This window comes from Canis lupus, chromosome 22 (assembly GCF_048164855.1).
Source record: "Canis lupus baileyi chromosome 22, mCanLup2.hap1, whole genome shotgun sequence".
NCBI lineage: Eukaryota > Metazoa > Chordata > Mammalia > Carnivora > Canidae > Canis > Canis lupus.
In genome coordinates this window covers 14,069,089-14,089,876 of record NC_132859.1, presented here as the reverse complement: position 1 = coordinate 14,089,876, position 20,788 = coordinate 14,069,089, and the positions used below count along the sequence as shown (strand labels likewise).

At 41.3% G+C, this 20,788-nt stretch overlaps 1 protein-coding gene and 1 long non-coding RNA gene across 5 annotated transcripts in view; one reads left to right on the top strand and one right to left on the bottom strand.

Moving 5' to 3' along the window:
* Positions 1-18,902, bottom strand: part of PCOLCE2 (procollagen C-endopeptidase enhancer 2) — a 64,306-nt gene extending 45,404 nt beyond the window's left edge. For both annotated transcript variants that reach the window (XR_012014828.1, XM_072792412.1), the window contains exons 1-2: positions 18,755-18,902; positions 17,196-17,304 (exon numbers count right to left, since the gene is read on the bottom strand). Coding sequence is in view for 1 of the 2 variants with exons in the window: in XM_072792412.1 (XP_072648513.1) it covers positions 17,196-17,304; positions 18,755-18,837 (192 nt within the window). In the remaining variant the exon portion in view is untranslated. The remainder of the gene's footprint in view (positions 1-17,195; positions 17,305-18,754) is intronic.
* A 51-nt stretch (positions 18,903-18,953) lies between these two features.
* On the top strand, positions 18,954-20,788 carry LOC140613912 (uncharacterized). 3 transcript variants are annotated; one of them, XR_012014830.1, is made up of 4 exons: positions 18,954-18,997; positions 19,388-19,452; positions 19,933-20,074; positions 20,266-20,788. It is a non-coding gene; the product is annotated as an uncharacterized lncRNA (long non-coding RNA). The 3 variants fall into 3 exon arrangements; XR_012014831.1 differs by having other exon boundaries at positions 18,996-19,022; XR_012014832.1 differs by lacking the exon at positions 18,954-18,997 and adding an exon at positions 19,241-19,261.

Below are 20,788 nucleotides of genomic sequence, written 5' to 3'. Positions count from 1 at the left end.
TATTTATCTAAAAAAAATCCACATATAAATGGACCCATGCAATTCAAACCTGCATTGTTCAAGGGTCAACAGTAATATTAGCAAAATCAAACTAAAGCATGGACAGCCTAGAATAATATGTGTGACTGGGAAGGAAGAATAAAAATGTGGGGATGCCTGGGTGGCTCAGCAGTTAAAAGTGCCTGCCTTCAAGCTCAGGGCGTGACCCTGGAGACCCAGGATCGAGTCCCATGTGGGGCTCCCTGCATGGAGCCTGCTTCTCCCTCTGCCTGTGTCTCTGCCTGCCTCTTTCTCTCTCTCTTTCTCTCTCTGTTCTCTCATGAATAAATAAATCTTTTTTAAAAAATGAAAGAAAATGTGGATATGTTAAGATTGTTTAATCTAAGGCTCATTTTTCTCTTTTAAAAATGTGGTTCACTTAATTTGTTTGTTATCACCATAATAATGATGTTCAGAAAACCTCTGTAAACAATGGCAAAACAGTCAAGAAAGGCAAATAGATCAGAAGTATAGAATAGAGTTCAGAAATAGAGCCACTTATATGATCAATTTTTGGCAAAGGTGGCAAAGCACTTCAATGGGTAAAAGGACAGTGTTTTCAACAAAAGATGTTGCCAAAACTAGAAATCCACACAGAAAAATATGCTTGACTCCCACCTCACACCACACACAAATTGATTTGAGATGGATCACAGACATAAATGTAAATGCTAAACCTATGAAACTTCTAAGAAAATATAGAATACTTTATAATCCTGGATAGCAAGAAAGCACTAACTGCAAGAGTAAAAACTGATCAGTTGGACTTCAAAAATTTTTAATTTCTGGTCATCAAAGGATACTGTTAATAAAATGAGTAGATAAACCACACGAGAAAATATCTGCAATACATATATCTGACAAAGAACTTATATTCGGAATAAAGAACTCCTACAGCTTAATGCTAAAAGACAAATAATCCAATAAAAAACATGTGCAAGATTTAAACAAACACTTAAGAAAGATAGATCAATGTGCACACAGAGAGGGTTCAACCTCAGTGGCCACCAGGGAAATGCAAACTAGAATCACAATAAGACATTAACTACACACCTGCTAGAATAGCTAAAATTAGGGCGACTGATGACACCAAATGCCAGAATGTGGAGCAAATACAACTTTCTACTGCTGCTGCTTTTGGAAATTGATTTGGCGGTTTCTTCTAACCTTAAACATATACCTATCCCATGACTCAGCAATTCCACCCCCAGGGATACATCCAGGAGAAAAGAAAACATTCGTGCATAAAAAGCCTTGCACAAGAAGGTTCATAGCAGCTTTATTTGTAACAGCCCGAATTTGAAAAAAGCACAGATGTCCCTCACCAGGAGAATGCATAAACAAATTGTGGCGTATTCATACAATAGAATAACATAATAAAAAGAACCAACTACTAACACAACAATATGGATAAATACAAAAACATTATACTGAGTAAACTATGAAAAAAGAAGTACATTCCATATTATTCCATTTTTATGAAGTTCTAGAATAGGAAAAACTAATCCATGCTACTTGCTTCTTGGAGGGATGTGGAATTGGCTGGAAAGGAGTTAAGAGGGAAAGTTCTGAGTGCTGAAAATGTTTATTTTGATACAGGCGTCATTTAGACAGGTGTTTGAATTTGTCAAATACATTGAATTGCAAATTTAAGATTTGTGCATTACATGTAAAGTATACCTAAAAAAACCCTCCAAATTAAAATAAGCAGAAATACAGAGTACTGTACAGCTGGTATAAACCTGTATCTACCAATTCGCTACATTTAGAACAGAGCTTGCCACTTACTTAATGCTCAGTAAATGCCGGCTAAAATTACAAGCATTATCCATGACAACAAAGCTACTAGCTAAGTGCCATCCACATCATTGTGCACACTTGAAACCTGCTATTTGGGAAAAGTTTGAAATTGGTATGAATCTGTGTAACTGTGAAATCCAGTCATCTTTCATTACTCTGTGACCTATCATAAAAATCCCATAATTTTTTACATGCCACATCCAATTTATCCTGTCTTGTTAATATCAATGATATCCTTAATTAGAAATAACAGCCACTCCATATATAAATAAAAGTAGAAAATATCAGTGAGTAATTTAATAGTTTCCCAAAGGAGCTAAAGCTGGATTGTCATGGAGGGTTATGACTTGCAGCTCTTGGTCTCTGCTCAGAAAAACACCTGGTGAGAAATACAGGTGAGAAAACTAAAGCAGAATGCTGATGAAAACTTGTGACTAGTAGGAAAACTTGTCATCAGTAAAACTCAGAAATGCAATGGCTGTATACTCTAAACAAATGGGTCTAAGTTCCTTGAGAGTGGGGCAAGGACCACAAGGGAACAATGATAATTCTTTTTGTTTTTCCCAGAAAGGTGATCCCATTTTTTTTCAATAAATTAATCAAATATTTAAAAATTAATCAAATATTTATCAAGTACCTACTATGAGTCAGGTCATGTGCTGGGCTCTAAGGAGAGAACAAAGGTCACTGAGGCTTCTGCTCTTAAGGAAAGGGTTGTTTAGAAGAATGTTTCTCCAACTTTTGCCCTCCACGGACCACTTAATGGATATTGAGACTATACAGTTTGTCAATTTTAGGTCTGTTCTTAAAAGCCTAAAATTAATTTGCTATCTTACAATTAATATTATTTTCACAAAGGGCACCTAGGTGGCTCAGTTGGTTAAGCATCTGCCTTCAGCTCAGGTCATGATCCTGGGATGGAGCCCCACAACAGGCCCCCTGCTTGGTGGGGAGTCTGCTTCTCCCTCTGTCCCTCCTCCCCACTCATGCTCTTCTCTCTCTCTCTCTCTCTCTCTCATATAAATAAATAAAATCTTCTAAAAATACTATTTTCACATAAACAAGAGGGATGATTGTAAAGTATGCCAATACATTTGGTACTAGTTTTAAAGTCAGTCAGTTTTACTTTTTATTCTTATCACTACAAGTTAGAAAAGCCTAACTAAGAATAACAGGATGTCAAGAATTGCAGCAAGTGTTTGCTGGCGTGGTCAGATATTCTGGTAGTCAAATCCAATCAGGACCTAGAATAATTAGGTGATTTCTCATTATAAACTGCAGCATTCTGTAAAATGTCAGGTTGATGGGCATTTCACAATCAAGACCCAGAAAGCTGACTGTTTCAATCCGGGCAATAGCAGTGAATGGATTCCCGATCCTGTGTCTGATAACATTTAGCTCTAGAAAGTATTTTTCATGTTCTGCTCCAACATTTAGGTGTGGCTTGAATATATGCCCAACAACTAGTTACTGATTTACTTTTCTGAAAAGTGAAAAAAAAAAACATTCAGTGCTGGAAATATGCCAAAGTCTCAAGCAACCAAACCCTTAGTACAACGGTTCAATCCCAAGAGATTCCAATATCTTATTTTCAATGTAGAATAGTGACATTTTGGCTCTGAATAATAGGTTAGAATCTAGCAAGAAATAGGATTTACTACCATAATACACCAGAGCAGGTGTATTTGAAATAGAAGAAATGCCTTTCCTGACATTATCTGTGGAGCGAAACCCTGTTTGTTTTACTATATATCATTTTTCATTTCAAAAAGCACCTATATCTTCAACTGCCACCACACCTAAACATAGTCATGTTTCTTGAACCTCATGCTTTAAGGACAGGGGCTCCCCCGCTGCCATCTGATCATGTTTCTACTTTTGGTTACTTGCTAAAGCACTGATTCAAGAATAGGGAGTTAATTGTTACCTGCCACCTGTTCTCTCTGCTGGATAAGTAGTATTTGGAATGACATTTTGCTGTGAGATCTGATGCACACCTCAGCTTAACATGTCAAAGCAACATCTGACTTGGCCTACTGGATCTGCCTTACCCTGGCCTTCCCTTCATGGTTGATGGATTGTACCTCCATCCTTCTGGTTTACTCAAGCCAGTAACTGTGAAGCCTCTTTTGCTTCCACCTCACATCAGCAACTCTTCTTGGCTCTATTTTAAAGTATATCCAGAAACTGACTAGCCCTCACAACCTCCATGGCTCCCATGCTGGTTCAAGCCATCGTCTTCTCTCATCTAAATTACAGCAATAGCCTCCTAACTAGGCTCTCTACCTAATCTAGATATTGCTGTGATTGTATTTCATAAAAGTATTAAAATCTACAATCAGTTCACTTTAAGGAACTTTAAGAAATCTGATTATGTGGGCGGGCCTCATCTAATCAGTTGAATGGCCTTAAGAGCAAAACTAAGGTATGTCCAAGGAAGAAGAAATTCTACCCCAAGATTGCAGCATTAGCTCCTGACTGACAGGTTCCTACAAATTTTGGACTGGTCAGCCATCGCAACTTCATAAGCCTATTCCTTGAAACAAAGCTCAAGTATGTATACACACCTTCACGTATATTTATATGTATTTATAAGTACACATGTATATTTTGTATGTGCATATGCCTGCATGTATATGCATATGTATCTCCTACTGGTCCTGTTTCTCTGGAGAACCGTGATATGGGCTCCCTGTGTCAAATATCTTCTATTTGCCCCTCCAGATCCATTCTCTTCCCCTTTCCACCCCAAAACTCAGTGGCTTAAAACAATGTACTCTTATTTTTTATGGTTCTGTGAGTTCACTGGCCACAGCTGGGTGGTTTCTGGCTTGAATTATCTCCTATAATTATCATCTGTTATCAGCTAGAGCTAAAGTCATCTGAAGGCTTAACTGGTCTGGTTTTCCAAGATGACTTGCACCTCAGTTGGGAAGACTGGAATAACTGGAGCCTATCTAGCATTTCTCTCTCAGTCTCTCTCTCTCTCTCTCTTTCCCTCTCCCTTCCGTACCCCTCAACCCACCCCATATGAAGCCTCTCTACAGGGTTGGCTTGGGCTTCCTCACAGTATATGGGGTGCTAATATGGCAGCTAGCTTCCCCCAGAGTACATGTTTTAAGAGACTAAGGCAAAAATTTTAAGATTTCTTATGCCCTGGCCCCAAAGTAATGCAATGTTACTTCTGCCCCACTCTATTTGTTTCATAGGGCCAGCTCAAACCCATGTTTGGGGGTACTATAAAAAGTCATAAATACCAGGAGGTGTGGATTGGGGGTTATCTTTAAAGACTTACCACCACAATAATGGAGCTGGTATTTGAACACAGATAGTCTGACTCCAGGGACTACATACTTTCAACCACTCTATCATGAGGTATCTCTATTAGGAGTAAGTAAATAAATTCATTACTTTATTTGTATGACTAGTGGGTACTATTCTGGTAATCTGAGGCTCCAAAGGTGAATTGGAAGTCCCTATCTCTAAAGATAGAAAATTGTTTGCAATTTTTTTACAATACTTTCTGTTTCTAAACATCCTAGTTTCAAAAGTTAAGGGGCACTCTTGGTTTGTGCTGGGGTGAGAGGTGTTTGGTTGAGGGGACATGGCTTGAGGAGAAGCAGGGAAGGTTTGGAAGTACTTCTGTGGACAAAGTCTTAATGAAAGATCATATTTTAAATGAAGAAAGGGCATAGTGAGTAGGAGTATTTCCAATGGGAGCTAGCCCCAAAGGGATTACCATCCAGCTTAAAATGCATTGGCTTGTAGACAAGTTCTACACAAACACCACCCTTTTATGCCTTATTACAGCCTTAGAAGAGAAGTTAAAAAAAATAATCACCACGGCTACTGTTCAATGAGTGCATGCTTGCATCAAGGACCTTTCATGTCAAGGACCTTTCATCTACTTTCTCCTTCAATCCTTATATGACCCCTACAAACCAGGTCTGACCATGATAACCAACTTTGGAAAATTCTGAAAGGTGTGTCACAAACCTAGCAAATGGCTAAACACTATGTCTCTATGCCTCTCCAATAACCATTCTTCTAGTAGTTGAGAAATGCCACATTTACAACCCTTAATCATGAACCCTGTCACCCTTTGTCATTATCATTCATTTCAGGGACATCTCCCTGACTATTAAGAGCCTCCTTATCTTAAGGCCTATTCAGGGATGTGGTTTTCTTTTCATTGCAGTCTCTGTGCCCAACCCAGCACCTGGTCTCTGGTAGGTACTTTAAAAATGGTTTTAATGAATTAATAAATAATGATTTTTTTTTTCAGAGAAGGTCAATCAGAGCCTAGGGCTTTTAGAAAGTCTGTAACTAGCAATCAGACTCCTATCAATTCATTTGTAGGAGCAGTAAAAGCAGCAATAATATCCCCACTGGCTTCCCTGCACCCTGCTTCTTGTCAATCAGCCTCATCCACAGAACAGCCCATCTCTGACCTAATAGCTTCTCCCTCCCTCCACATTTTGGGAAACACTATTTTATTATATGCAGTGCTCAGGAGTGTCTTGGGGGTAAGGTGATGAAAGAGAGGTGATATTTAGTGGCAGGGCTTGTGCTGCTTTAATTCCAACTCCCCACTTCTCTGTGGGTGTTCCTTTTATTTTTAGATGTTTACACTGGTTTTCCAAAGACTTGCCACATTGACTGTCATGATCTAACAAATAATATACCTGAAGAAAACACTTCTATTCTCCGAAGTTCCTAGAGTAAGACATTCAAGTATACCCAAAAGAGCTATTGCCACTGTTGTTAAAGCTGCTAAATTATAAGGTACAGCTGTGTAAGATGAAGGTAGTGATTACATTTTTCATAGGCTCAAAAAGCAATAATCCATTCATATAAAACTTCATTGTGCCAGGAACATGGGATAGCAATTATTCACAGGAACCGCTTCCTATTTTTTTAGTATATGTGCTGCCGATGTGAGCACAGAGGAACCGCTTCCTACCTAAGCAGAAGGGTGGGGAGAGGCGGGAAGAGAAACCCTAAGAATCAGAAGCCCCCTAAATACTTCTCTGGGATCCAACAGGGAGCAATCAACAAATGAGACCTCTCTCTCTCTCTCTCTTTTTATACATGATAGATTTTTGAGGAAACTGCAAATTTATGGAACAATTCTAATTTGCCCACAATTTCAAATCATAAATTGAACTCTGGAGTTGGGCAAGGAATGGGGAAGTAATTCCATCAGTCTTTTTAATAATATATTCCTTAAAACCCTTTCTGGGTGTTTTACCTCTGTTAAATGCCTTCTCTATTTATACTGCTTTTTAACAGAGAGGTTTTTAAATGTGTTATTTTGGTGCTCCATTATTAGAGCGAGGTTTCATTCAAGAATGCTTTTTTCATCATTAATATGTTATTAAAGAGAATCTTCTTCAGAAAAACATAAGACTTTGTTTTCACGATTTCTCCTTTTCTTCCCTCCTCATTGAGCCCTTTCTAAGACTTCTGCTTTAGCCCAGCATTAAAAAATACAGGCAGTACAAATAAGCACATTTATAAAACATTGGGTTTCCAATCAATAAAAATGTATTTGATTTTCATGTGAAAGAGCAAAGAAAAACAAAATAAAAACAAGCAACAGAGGCCCTTTAAAAAATAAGCAGAAAACTAAACAAATTTAGAAAAACTAGACCGAGGCCTCAGTGGGAAAAGGTCACCTACTTGCTTATTTATTTAGGATTTATATTCTCCTTGCTTCCCAGGGGGATTTAAGGGAGCAAAGAACAGGTTTTCATTCTTCCAGTGCCTTATCAACTGAAATCTAACTGAGACAGTTGAAGTGCCCTAAGGATCACAGAGTATCTGAATTATACTCTCTTAATTAAAACAACCAAACAAAACACAGCTATAACACTCTCACCCCATTCATATGGTCCTTAAGCTTGGGTATACAGACATCTCATTAATTATTCCCATCTTTGGGGCGCCTGGGTGGCTCAGTTGGATAAGCGGCTGCCTTTGGCTCAGGTCATGATCTCCAGGTCCTGGGATGGAGCCCACCTCTGGCTCTCTGCTCAGTGGGAAGCCTACCTTCTTCTCTCTCTGACCCTCCCCCACACTCATGCACCCGCTCTCTCAAATAAATAAATAAATAAAATATTTTAAAAAATTATTCTCAGGACACCTGGATGGCTCAGTGGTTGGGTGCCTGCCTTTGGTCAGGGCGTGATCCTGGAGTCCAGGGGTCCAGTCCCACGTTGGGCTCCCTGCGTGGAGCCTGCTTCTCCCTCTACCTGTGTCTTTGCCTCTCTCTCTCTGTCTCTCTCTCTGTCTTGAATAAATAAAATCTTTAAAAAAAATTATTCCCATCTTTACTAAGGAATCAGATGTGAATAATATTAAGTCAAGCATTGGGTTAAATTATTATTCAAGGCAGCTGAAATAACCAAGCCTAGTCCAACAGATGTATATGTATGTTTAAAAAAAAACCCATAGTTAAGATCAGAATTTATGTCTCTATATAATTCTAAATCCTACATGTAGTTTAAAGCCAGGAAATATGTGTTTAAGGCCAAAATTCCATTCCCCTATCTGTCCTGCTGTGGTTATGCCAGGCAAATAATAGTTACAGTAATTTTAGAACCCCTTGCTATACCCCTAGGTATAATTAAGTGACTTAAATATTGAGTTCCTGTCTAACTTCACTATTTGTTTCCTCAAATTATATACCTAGCACTCATCTTAGTAGAACATCATTATTTGTTTCAATTTTCACATAACCCCAAGCCCCACCACTGCTGTCTTTCTTCTCATGAAGCCATATGAAGGTTATTGGGAAAATATAAATCCCTACCCCATCTTTAATCTATCATTTCTTTAAATGTGAATGCCATTTAAATTTAATCAGGCTTTCGGAGGATGGATTTAGTATGATGTCTTTAACATATATTAGTAGCACAATTACCGCCAAGACAACGGTACAGGAATGCCTTTGTATAATTATTAGACATATTTGTAAATATCAAGGCAGGTGCTGTAAAAGGATGTCAAACAAAGGACACAGTAACAATTTCTCATATCTTATAGTAGCACAGATGTAAAATGCGTTGTAACATCTTTTACTGTTTGTATGAGGCAGTAATTATTTTCATTTACCTAATCTAAGACCTTCAATAATTTAAAAAAATGTAAATAAGGCTCATTCCATATGATCAATACTTAAAACGATTTACAGTGGGCATCATAGTTATTTACACATCTAACTGCTACTGGTTTCTTGTGGAAGTACTCCCGGCCAGATTATAAACTCCTTAAGGACAGAAAACTGTGCCTTGTCTTTTTACCCCCAGGGCCCAACCAAATGCTTATTAGCTCAAGTAGATGCTCAATAAGCACTGAGTGAATGTTAATTTATTTGCTCAATAAACCTGTAATAGTGTCTTTGTATCAATGAGTCAAAAAATTCTCTAGTCTTTTCAGACCTTTGCCAGAATGACAATAGTAAGCAAGTTATGAGTTCTTCAGACCTCAGTTTCTGTACTTGTAAAATAGGCATCCTGATATGTATCCTACTGACATCATGGAATTGGATGGGAATGAAATAAAATGATAAAATATATTTGGAGGTATGCTGAAAATCACATATTATTATTTTATATCTACAATCTACAGAATAACTAGTATATTTAATTCTAGCTCAAAAGAAAAAATAGTTATCAAAATGATAGTACATGCATTATGTGGGAGCCCGAAAATATTCAACATATGATAATTTATGCTTTTTTATCTTCTGCATGAATTAACTAAAAATTTTGCCACTTCCAGTTTAAATGGGAGTGAGTCTATTCATTGCTATAACTGTTCTCCCATTTCTGGCAAAGGTCTGTGACTTTCTGACCTTCCCACATTATTTAATTCAGAGTTAAAAGAACCTCCAATGCCAATTTTTAAAATCCTCAAACATTCCCTGATTTTTCTCAAGCCAGATGTCTGCTGAAAACAACTCGAACCTTTAATAATGGCTAATTTCAATAACTTTAAATTTGGGGGTGAAATAGATATAAATGATAAATACTGTGTAATTCAATAATGATCTGTAACAACAGGACAACATACATGAAGTATCTCATTTTAAAAACTGTTTTGTAAATCATGTTGAACTTTAAATCCAAGCACAAAATCATCTTCACCTTTATCTACGTACCAACTGCTGCTTCTGTTAGATAATGACAGTAACTGCCCAACACATTCAGGTGGCACATTTAGTTTTACCATTGATTTAGAATAACAATTCCTACACATCTATTCAAGATTTCCCAGAAGATTCTAGGCTTCTGGTTCCCTCTAATTTGCACAGTTGCTGTAAACAAAGATTCAGCTGGTTCCACTTAACCGGCCTTAACATATGTAGCTCAAATCAAACTCTTGAATAGTTGCTTTCACAAGGTATTATTTTCCTAATACTGCCTATTCTTTTTAATTCAAAAATTGTGTTAAACCATCGATATGAATCTACTATGGGACTATAGTAGATATAAAGTAGACTATAAAGTGAACAAGTTATGGATGAAAAGACCAAGGAACAGAAAAGGTATCGGTGATTTACCAAGTTTGCAATGAATTTATAATGACACCATTAATGGAATGGAGATCTCTGTGTCAGGGATGCCTGTGGAGCCAAGAAGCATGGTGCCTGTTGGCCTTTATCTCATTCCCACTCAGAGCCTGGGGAACATACCTTCACATATCATATGGGGAGGCAACCCCCATCCTCCCATGCTCACATCTCCTGCATATTCGTATGTGTATCTCCAGCACTTAGCCCCATACCTGGTGGGCTCTTCATGAATCTGTCCTGTCAGGATAGCAGTGACCTATGTCACACTGGCTGCATTCTTGCTGACAATGGTCCACTCTCTTCTACTTCATTAAGGGATCTCAGAGATCTCCTACTATCTCCTGCAGAGCCTTGTCCTGTTGGACATATGTACCTAGCAGAAGGACCACTGTGATAGAGGTCTAGGTGGTGTTATGTCCATACTTGGAGGTTCATTTCTTGTTGCAGGGCTTGGTACAGGTGGAATTACTAGTTCTTTCTCATCCTTAAATCAATTCAGGTATCTTTGGCTCAATTCCAAACCTGCTTAGAAGACCAACTACTGTCCAAAGGATTATACATATCTTAGCTCTTAAATCATACTTAACTTTTGCCCCCATCATCAATGTCAAGTAGATTTTTTTATGCAGATGCTCCTTAAATTCCAGTTCCAAAAATCAACTTTCACAGGAAACTAAGAAACCTTCAACCTTTTGAGAGTTAACAATTTCTTAATCCTCAAATTCTGTTTTAATCTCTAACCATACATTTTTGAGAACATATTCAGCAAATTTTTTTTTCATATTCAGCAAAATTAATTAGTAAAACCTAAGACTAGTTGAGGTCACCAAGAGTTGCAGAAAGATAAAGCTGAGTCAAAAGACTTGAGTTCCAGTCACAATTTCAACACTACACAGAACAAGTGTCAGCTTCCTCACTTGCAAAGCAGAAGTACAACTAAGCAGCATGGTGCACCATGTACTCATATCTTCACATGAGTAAAATTAACCTCAAAAATTCTCTAGGACAGCACTGTCCAAAGGAACTTTTTGTATTAATGTAAATATTCATATTATATACTGTCCAATATGATAGCCACTACCTACATGTGGCTACTGAGCACTTAAAATATGGCTAATGTGACTGAGACATTGAATTTCTAATTAATTCAAATAATTTAAGTAGCCAATGTAGATAGTGTATGGGCAGTGCAGCTGTCCAAGAAATAGCTATGAAAATTTTAAAGTACTACAATATAAGGACAAATCTAAATTTCCAATCTGTAGGCTAGATTTCCATACCAGGAAGTCCATTACAAATGGCTGGAAAGTTTGGCTGTGACAACTAGCATTCAACTTTCCGAAAGCATACAGATACTAACATTAGACTCTCCTCAGTCCCCTACTGATAAGATACAGTTCAGGGAAAACCATTAGGTGAGGAAAGCCACCTTGCTTGGAACACATCTCCAGTCTGGAAGAATGAAATAAGAGACTGGGAGGAGTAAGGGATAGAATATTTCTCTCCAACTACAGGAATTTTAGGCCCACTCTGAGACTCCCATCTGTGATTTTGTTATTAAAAGATTTTATTTATTTGGGAGGGCACAGGGGGAGGGGCAGAGGGAGAAGGAGAAGAGGGAGCATGACGTGGGGTTCCATTCCAGGACCCTGAGATCCTGACCTGAGCTGAAGGCAGACACTTATCCAACTGAGCCACCCAGGGGCCCCGAGGCATCTCCGTGATGTTCAATAAAAGTGATACTGAATAACCCAGTAGAACCTCTATTCTTGGCTTACTGACTGCAGGAGCAGGAAAATGGACTGGATCCTCTGCTTTGGGAAAGCCTTTAACACAGCCTTGGATGAGGCCACACCAGAGCTCAGCCCTGCCTGGAACAGCTGCCAAGCAAGGGTCCAAAGCCTGGAGTATCCAGCCTCTTGGCTGGTGCCACTATATCCTAACCCTACTCAGAACTGCTGAGACAGCTGCTTCGGGCAGAGGATTCCATGTTTCTTCATCTCCTTTGTTACCACCCTTGTTCAATCCACCACCTTCTCTCTCCTGGATACCATATTAGCTTCTTAATTGGTCTCCCTGTTTCATTCTTAACTCCCCACAACTCATCATCTAGACAGCAGCCAGAATGACCTTTGCACATTGTTGTGCAGCAGTCATCACCAGCATCCATCTTTAGAACTTTCATCTGGGGCACCTGAGTGGGTCAACGGTATAGTGTCTGCCTTCGGTTTGGGGTGTGATCCTGGGGTCAGGGATCAAGTCCCACATCAGGCTTCTTGCTGGGAGCCTGCTTCTCCTTCTATGTTTCTGCCTCTATCTCATGAATAAATAAATAAAATCTTCAAAAAAAAAAAACCTTCTTCATCTTCCCCAAGTGAAACTCTAAACCCATTAAATACTAACTCCCCAGGGGCAGTCCTGGTGACTCAGCGGTTTAGCGCTGTCTTCAGCCTAGGGCATGATCCCGCGTCCTCCCTGCATGGAGCCTGCTTCTCCCTCTGCCTATGTCTCTGCCTCTCTCTCTCTCTCTCTCTGCTTCTCCCTCTGCCTATGTCTCTGCCTCTCTCTCTCTCTCTCTCTCAATCTGTGTGTCTCTTATGAATAAATAAAATCTTTAAAAAAAATAAATACTAACTCCCCACCCCCAGCCCCTGGCAACCACCATTCTACTTTCTGTCTCTATGAATTGGACTACTCTAGGTGCCTCATATAAATAGAATCATGCACTATTTGTTCTTTTGTGGTTTATTTCACTCAGCATGACGTTCTCATGATTCATCCATATTGGAGCATGTGTCAGAATTCCCTTACTTTTTAGGACTGAATAATGTTCCTTTGTATGTCTATACCACATTTTGTTTATTCATTCATCTGTGGATAGATACTTGGGTTGCTCCCACCATTTGGCTACTGTGAATAATGCTGCTGTGAACACGGATGTATAAATATCTGCTTGAGTCCCTGCTTTCACTTCTTTGAGGTACATACCCAGAAGTGGAATTGCTGGAGAATATGGTAATTCTATGTTTAATTTCTTTTTCTTTTTTATTGAGGCATAGTTGACATACAACGTTACATTTGTTTCAGGTATACAACACAATGATTGGGCAACTCTATTCATTATGCTATGGTCACCCCAAGTGTAGCTAGCTACCATCGGTCCCCATACAATGCTATTACAATACCATTGACTGTACTCCCTGTGCTGTACCTTTCCTCCCCATGACTTACACATTCCATTACTGGAAGCCTGTATCTCCCTCCCCTCACCCCTTTGCCCATTCCCCACTTCTCTCCCCTCTGGCAAACATCCGTTTTTTCTCTGTATTGAAAGATCTGATTCTCTATTTTTTATGTTTAATTTCTTGAGAAAGTGACATATTTTCCACAGCAGCTGCATCATTTTATATTCCCACCACCAATACACAAGGGGTCCAATTTCTCTACATCTTGCCAACACTTGTTATTGTCTTTTTTTTTTTATAATAGCCATCCTAATGGATGTGAAGGAGTATCTATTTTATTTTTACAATACATTTATCACTACTTAATATTTTGTTTATTTAGACATTAATTGCCTACCTCCCCAAACTAGAATGCTAACCGCATGAGGGTAAGGAATGTGGCTGCCTTGCTTGCTGCCATAACCCAGATAGTACCCAGCACTCAAAACACATTTCGTGAATGAACGAGATAACCTCAGGGCCACCCACTTTAGAGCTACCACAGTTCTCTTTTTATGTTCCCTAGGATCTACAGGAGCTAGGGAGTTCCCTTCTGTTACTCTGACAAACCAGAGGATTGTGAAAAAGAATTAAGAAGATTTTTACAAATGAATTAGTGCTATTGCCTGTGAAATACAAAGAAATAAAAATGTTGTCAAACTAAGACCCTGAGAGCACCCATGGCCTTTGTGAAAAGCACAGGCAGTAATTATAACCAGGAGAATGTGCTGGGCTTCTCTGAAGTTCTTAGTAGCTACTCATATGCAAAAATAAAAGACACAGCCCCTTGGAATAGAATAAACTCAACTGACTACGAGTGAAAACTATTAAGCTTTTAACTGGAAAAGCAAATTGTATAGTCCTTTCTTCTGTATCACCTACACTTTCTAAAAAGGAATTTTTTTGTTTTCCAAAAAGGCTAGCATTTGTTACTCAACTTCATGAACATCAGTTCAGGCAGCCTGAGAAAAGCACAAATAAATATATCACAGAGCCTGCTTGTCGTCTACCTATGTTCCCTTCTTTCTACACCTGATAGAAAACTTTTAATCGAAAGATGCCTCAAATGAAGCCTTCATTTCTCAGCTTTCTTGCAGCAAGAAGTGGCCATGTAACTAAGAACCAGCCAATGAAATGTAAGCAGTAAGTTGCATGTAGTTATGTGCAATGTCCTTAAAGGGAAGATATATGCCCTTCTTTTCTTCCTTTGTGTTGGCTGGAATGTAAACATGATGGCTGGAACTTGAGCACACAACTGAGTATGGCAAAGCAGGAGGAGACAAAGATACTTGAAGCTGCCACACCAATCTTGGGTTGCCCACCTCTAGATTCCTACATGAGAGAGAGAACCAAACTTCTGTTAGAGCCATTGTTATTTAGGTCTCTGTCATGGGAAGCCGACCTAGTTCTGACTCACACAGAGTCTCTTCAGCAAGGTTATAGAAGAACCCAACCCGGAAATAATTCTTCCTAGATAATAGATGACAAAGTATATTCTTCCATCAAAGTCTGAGTTGTTTTGACTTGATGCCAAGCCCAGCTTAGCCAATGAGGTAAGGGGGTAACAGTGATCTGTCATATTGATCATGGGTCAGAAGGAACGAGAAGTCAATACCAACAATGAGGACAATGAAAATGATAACAGTGATGGCTAACATTTATTAAGTACTTATTACATCACTGACACTGAGCCAAGAGTTTTATGTCTACTAACTCACTTTATCTTCACAACAATCCCAAGGTTTAAAAAAGATGAATCCTGGTCACACAATTTATGAGTGTTAGAATGAGAATTTGAATACAGGGAAGTCTAACGGCTGAGCCCATATGTGTTACCTGTACATTGCATCATCCAAGAAGAACATCCACTATACTTCCCCAACTCCCACATAAGAATATGGTAGTCAGGCCTCTCCTGAATCACACCATTTCTATGCCAAGGAAAACTTTCGCCCTCCTCCAATCAAAGTTTGATGCCACACCAACAATGCCTATAATACCCTCAATACATGGCCAACCATGAATTTCTACTTGTTAAGCACATGATGCTTCTCAGTCATCAATTTCCTTGGATCATTTATAACTTAAAGCCATTAATTTACAACTGAAACACAACTATACATATGAAAACCAAATTACATGTTTATTTCAAAGCCTTATTTCACATTTATGCTAAGAACAATATTTCAAAGCTATTTTTTATGACTCATTCTCTCCTGGTCCCATGTGTTGCAATAACACAATGAAATCTGTACCAGTTCATCAGAGAGTCAATATTTGATAGGAAAGTATCAGTGCATACAGGAGTCAAGTTTAAGGACGAGGACCTCTCCTGTTTTCCTGTCAATGGGAATGCCTCACTGCCAAAAGCTGGACTTAACAAATGTTTGATCAAGTGAACTGACATAATTGTTCTAGGTCTCAGCCTCAGTTTTATATATAAAGTTGGGGTATAATAGCACTTTCTCAGAGTGATTTCAAGGAGTCAGTGAGATTATGCTTGCTAACTACTTGGTACAGTGTCTAGTACACAGTAAGTGCTCAGTGAGAGGTAGCTCCTTTAAAAAATTATAATCAGTGGCAGAATCTGACTGAACGAAGCTCTCAGTGCACCAATGTGTTCAATTACCAAACAACTTTCCAACACTGAAAAAATGAAGACTCACTACCATACTGACTGGAAAGACGATTCAATGTAGCTGATTCTAAATCCAGACTTCTTTTTAAAGATGGCTATCTGGAAATCTGATTTATCTTGACTCAGCATCATCTATGCCATTATTAACCAGCATGGGCATTTTATTAGGCTTTGTTTGATACTTTGGCTTTCCCTCCTTACCCCCCAATTATTATTATTCTCTATTGTTAGAGTGCCTTTAGTGGTGATTTTAAGTCAGGGACATTAAGTGGAATTTTTTTTTCTTTTTCTTTTGTCTTTTATCTACAGTGGGCATAAAGTAGTCTGGAATGGGTATTACCTTGATCTTCTATTTCCCACTGGGAGACATTTATGCAGAGCACAGGTAACGAACGGATTCTAAAAGTCATTACAATAGGCCTTTGAAAACAGCCTTGGGATCCCTGAGTGGCTCAGTGGTTGAGCATCTGCCTTTGGCTCAGGGCATGATCCCGGGGTCCTGGGATCGGGTCCCACATTGGGCTCCCTGCATGGAGCCTGCTTCTCCCTTTGCCTGTGTCTCTGCCTCTCTCTCTGTGTCTCTCATGAATAAATAGATAAAATTAAAAAAAAAAAAAGAAAACAGCCTTAATTTTGAATCCATGAAACTCAACTGTCAGGATGGGTTTTCAGAAACACATCTGCTTTAAGAATGTATCCCTTCAACTGTTATCTTGCACCCTTTCTATTCACTAAAGCAGGACACTACTAGTTCTATTAATAAAAATGTCCCAAATAGTTGAGGTAAATCCAACATTTCACTGTTTCAGGCACTTGCCCCCCTACCCAAATCCTGGCACCAGAGTAAAAATGCAGCAGCCTTCCACTGTTTCCAATACCCATTTCCAGGAGAATACCCTTAAAAAAATATGCTTACTGTGATTTTCCAAGTACATTTGCTATTTGGAGGGTACACTCCAGGAAAACCTTCGCTGCCAATAAATCCAGACTCTCCAGTAAGAATGCCGCCACATGTGAAAACAGGTCTGGGAAAATAAAAGAAGGAAACTTAATTTGAAACTAGGTCTAACAACCTAACGTCAATCTCAGAAAGACATAGCCTCTTAATATGGATAAAGTTAACACTGATTAATAAATGCTTGGACTGGGGGCTCCCTAGGTGGCTCAGTGGTTTGGCGCCTGCCTTCTCCCTGCATGGAGCCTGCTTCTCCCTCTGCCTGTGTCTCTGCCTCTCTCTCTCTCTCTCTCTCTCTGTGTCTCATGAATAAATAAATAAAAATTTTTAACATAAATAAATAAATAAAAATAAATGCTTGGACTGGATAAGCGATTTGAAATACCTGCTAGGTCTTAGACTATTTAAATTACAGCCCCATAAAATATTCAGTCCAGGGGGTCCCTGGGTGGCTCAGCGGTTTGGCGCCTGCCTTTGACCCGCGGCACGATCCTGGGGTCCCGGGATCGAGTCCCACGTCGGGCTCCCTGCATGGAGCCTGCTTCTCCCTCTGCCTGTGTCTCTGCCTCTCTCTCTCTCTCTCTCTCTCTCTAGGTCTATCATGAATAAATAAATAAATAAATCTAAAAAAAGTTTCAGTCCATTGGCCATCTATGTCCGTCTTAGAACACATCTATTTCTCCATCCATCCACAAGCAAGGAAACGCTCCACATAGTGGGAAGAGCTTACTGGAAAATGGTGAAGTGGAAAATATAACTGGGGGGGTGGGGTGGGGGACTGAGAGAAGGTGAGAGCTAGGCTATGTGAGGTATAGGGTTTTAAAGACAAGCAATTAGGGCAGCCTGGGTGGCTCAGCGGTTTGGCGCCGCCTTCGGCCCGGGACGGGATCCTGGAGACCCGGGATCGAGTCCCGCATCAGGCTCCTGCATGGAGCCTGCTTCTCTCTCTCTCTCTCTCTCTCTCTCTCTCTCTGTCTCTCATGAATAAGTTTAAAGAGAAGCAATTGACTAACATAAAAAGTTGATCCTGGAGACCCGGGATCGAGTCCGCATCAGGCTCCCTGCATGGAGCCTGCTTCTCTCTCTCTCTCTCTCTCTCTCTCTCTCTCTCTCATGAATAAGTTTAAAGAGAAGCAATTGACTAACATAAAAAGTTTTAATCTCCCTGACCGTCGGCGGGGCGTCCGGCGCCCCGGGGAGGGGGGGAGGCTGCTGGGGACGACGGCGCAGGCGGCCGCGGGGCGAGGCGGGGCGGGGCCCTCCCAGGTCCCGGGGCCGGGCATCTCCGACGGAGGCTGGCGGGGAGCGAACTTTCGGGGAGCGGCTCCCCGCGCGCCCCACCGCTCGGGGTCTCCCTTGGGCTCTACGTCTGCGGGCCGACCTCCCGGGGGTGGGGGGGGGCGCAGCAGGAAGCGAGTCCGCAGCTCGGGCCCTCGGGCAGGCCGGGCGGGGGCAGCGGGGGCAGCGGGCGCCCCGACGCGGCGGGCGGAGGCGGGGAGGGGTCGCGGGGGTCGCGTTACCTCTCGGGGGGCTGCTGCGGCGAGCGCTGCGCGGCGGCCGCCAGCAGCAGGCCGAGCGCGGCCCAGGCGCCCGCGCCCCTCATGGCCGGTGTCGACGCGCTCGCCGGTCGGCACCCCGGGCTCTCGCTCCGGCACACGAGCAGGAACCCGCGCCCGCCCCCCGCGCCTCTCAGCCCCGGGCGCGCGCACGCGCACACACGCGCACACACGCGCACACACGCGCACACACCGCGCGCGGCCCAGGTAGCCGAGCGTGCGCCGCAGGCCGGTGGGGGCGCTTTTAAGGGCGATTGCGGAGCGGGCGGCCCCGACGCTGACTTTCCCCAGGGGAGCCGCTCTGGCAGCCGCAGGCCGCGGCTCAATGTCCCGTTTGTTCTGCGGCGGCCGGAGCCGCCCCCTCTCCCGGGCGGGCGGGCGGCTCCTCCCCGGCACCCCGGGCCCTCGGCCCCTGCGCATCCCGCCCTCGGCCTGTGGGGAGGACGACGGCGGCCCCCGGCCCGGCGAGTGGTACCCAAGCGGGCCCTGGCTTCGGGATCCGCCGACGGCTCCCAGGGAGGGGGTCCGGGCTTGCTTGGGGGACTGGTTTTCTCTAATTGCTTAAAAAAAATTTTTTTTTTTTTTTTTTTTGGTTAGCGCTTGCTGGTTGCTGGAAAACGGGTTCCCTCTTTATTTCTGGCGCCTTCAAACACAGATCTGAGGCAAGAAAAGGACAGCAGAACGGGGATTCCATCGTATTTTGACTCCTCTTCTCCTTTTTTACTTTATTTTTTTTTTATTTTTTTCAAAGTTATTTATGCATTCATTCATTCATGAGAGACAGAGAGATAAGCAGACTCCATGCAGTGAGCCCGACGCGGGACTCGATCCCGGGCCTCCAGGATCGTGCCCTGGGCCAAAGGCAGGCGCCAAACCGCTGAGCCACTCAGGGATCCCCCTTGAAGATTTTATTTATTTATTGAGACCGAGAGAGAGCACAAGCATGGGGAGGGGCGGAGGGAGAGGGAGAAGCAGACTGTCTGCTGAGCAGGGAGCCAGGCATGGGGCTCGATACCAGGACCCCGGGATCACGACCTGAGCCAAAGGCAGAGGCTCAACCAACCGAGCTACCCAGGCGCCCCATCCTTTTTTACTTTAAACACACCCTCCCCCTGCATTCTTCTCTGTTTTTACTGGTGCAGGAGAACAGGGAGACCGTTTCTGTGCAGGGATGCAAGATTGCATTTTCAGCCGAGCGGTTTGTGCGTGATTGTCATGAACTACGGCAGATAATGAAGACAGACCCCAGACCATCAGATCTCACCGTGTCCTGTTCTGAAAATGGTGTGTTTCTTTGCTGGCATCTCTCTGCTCTCAAAAGATCTTTTCCAACTATTCCTTTCTGTGATGTTGGCCAGATAAGATTCACAGAGAATTTGTTTTTCTAAGAAGAACAATCCCAACCTTGTGAAGCCAAGGCTTTATTTAATTAGAGAAAAATAATTTTAAACCTCTTATTCCTCCCCAATAACCAGGGATTAATAAAAGAAAAACAAGAACAGAATGGATTCATTGAGATATTCAACAACCACCCCACCACTAGAGGAGCATAGCCGGATTAAAACGCCTTATCTGTGTTGTTCCCTCTAAATTATCTTCACCTTTCTAAGCAGTAAGCAAATAAATAAATAAAACCTTAAAATAATACTTAAGATTTCATTTCTAATACTGAGCTTACAATGTTAAGAATGTAAACACGTCTAGCAAGAATATAGGTAAAAACTAGCTACAGGGAATAATCAGTCTTTTAGTTACAGGGAATAATTTGTCTTTTAATAGTGGAGGAACCCAGGAACCAATAGTAGGAACCAGAATTTCCCTGTGGGGTTTAGGTTATCTTACTATTTTGGAAAAAAATGAAGAAAAAAAAGACCAGGAACTACAACTTTTTAAAAATTCTCTAAAGGCACCACACCCTGTGTGACATTAAAAAAAAAAAAAAAAAGAAAGGATTACAGAATTTGGCAAACTACATTATATCCTGAAACCTACACCCAA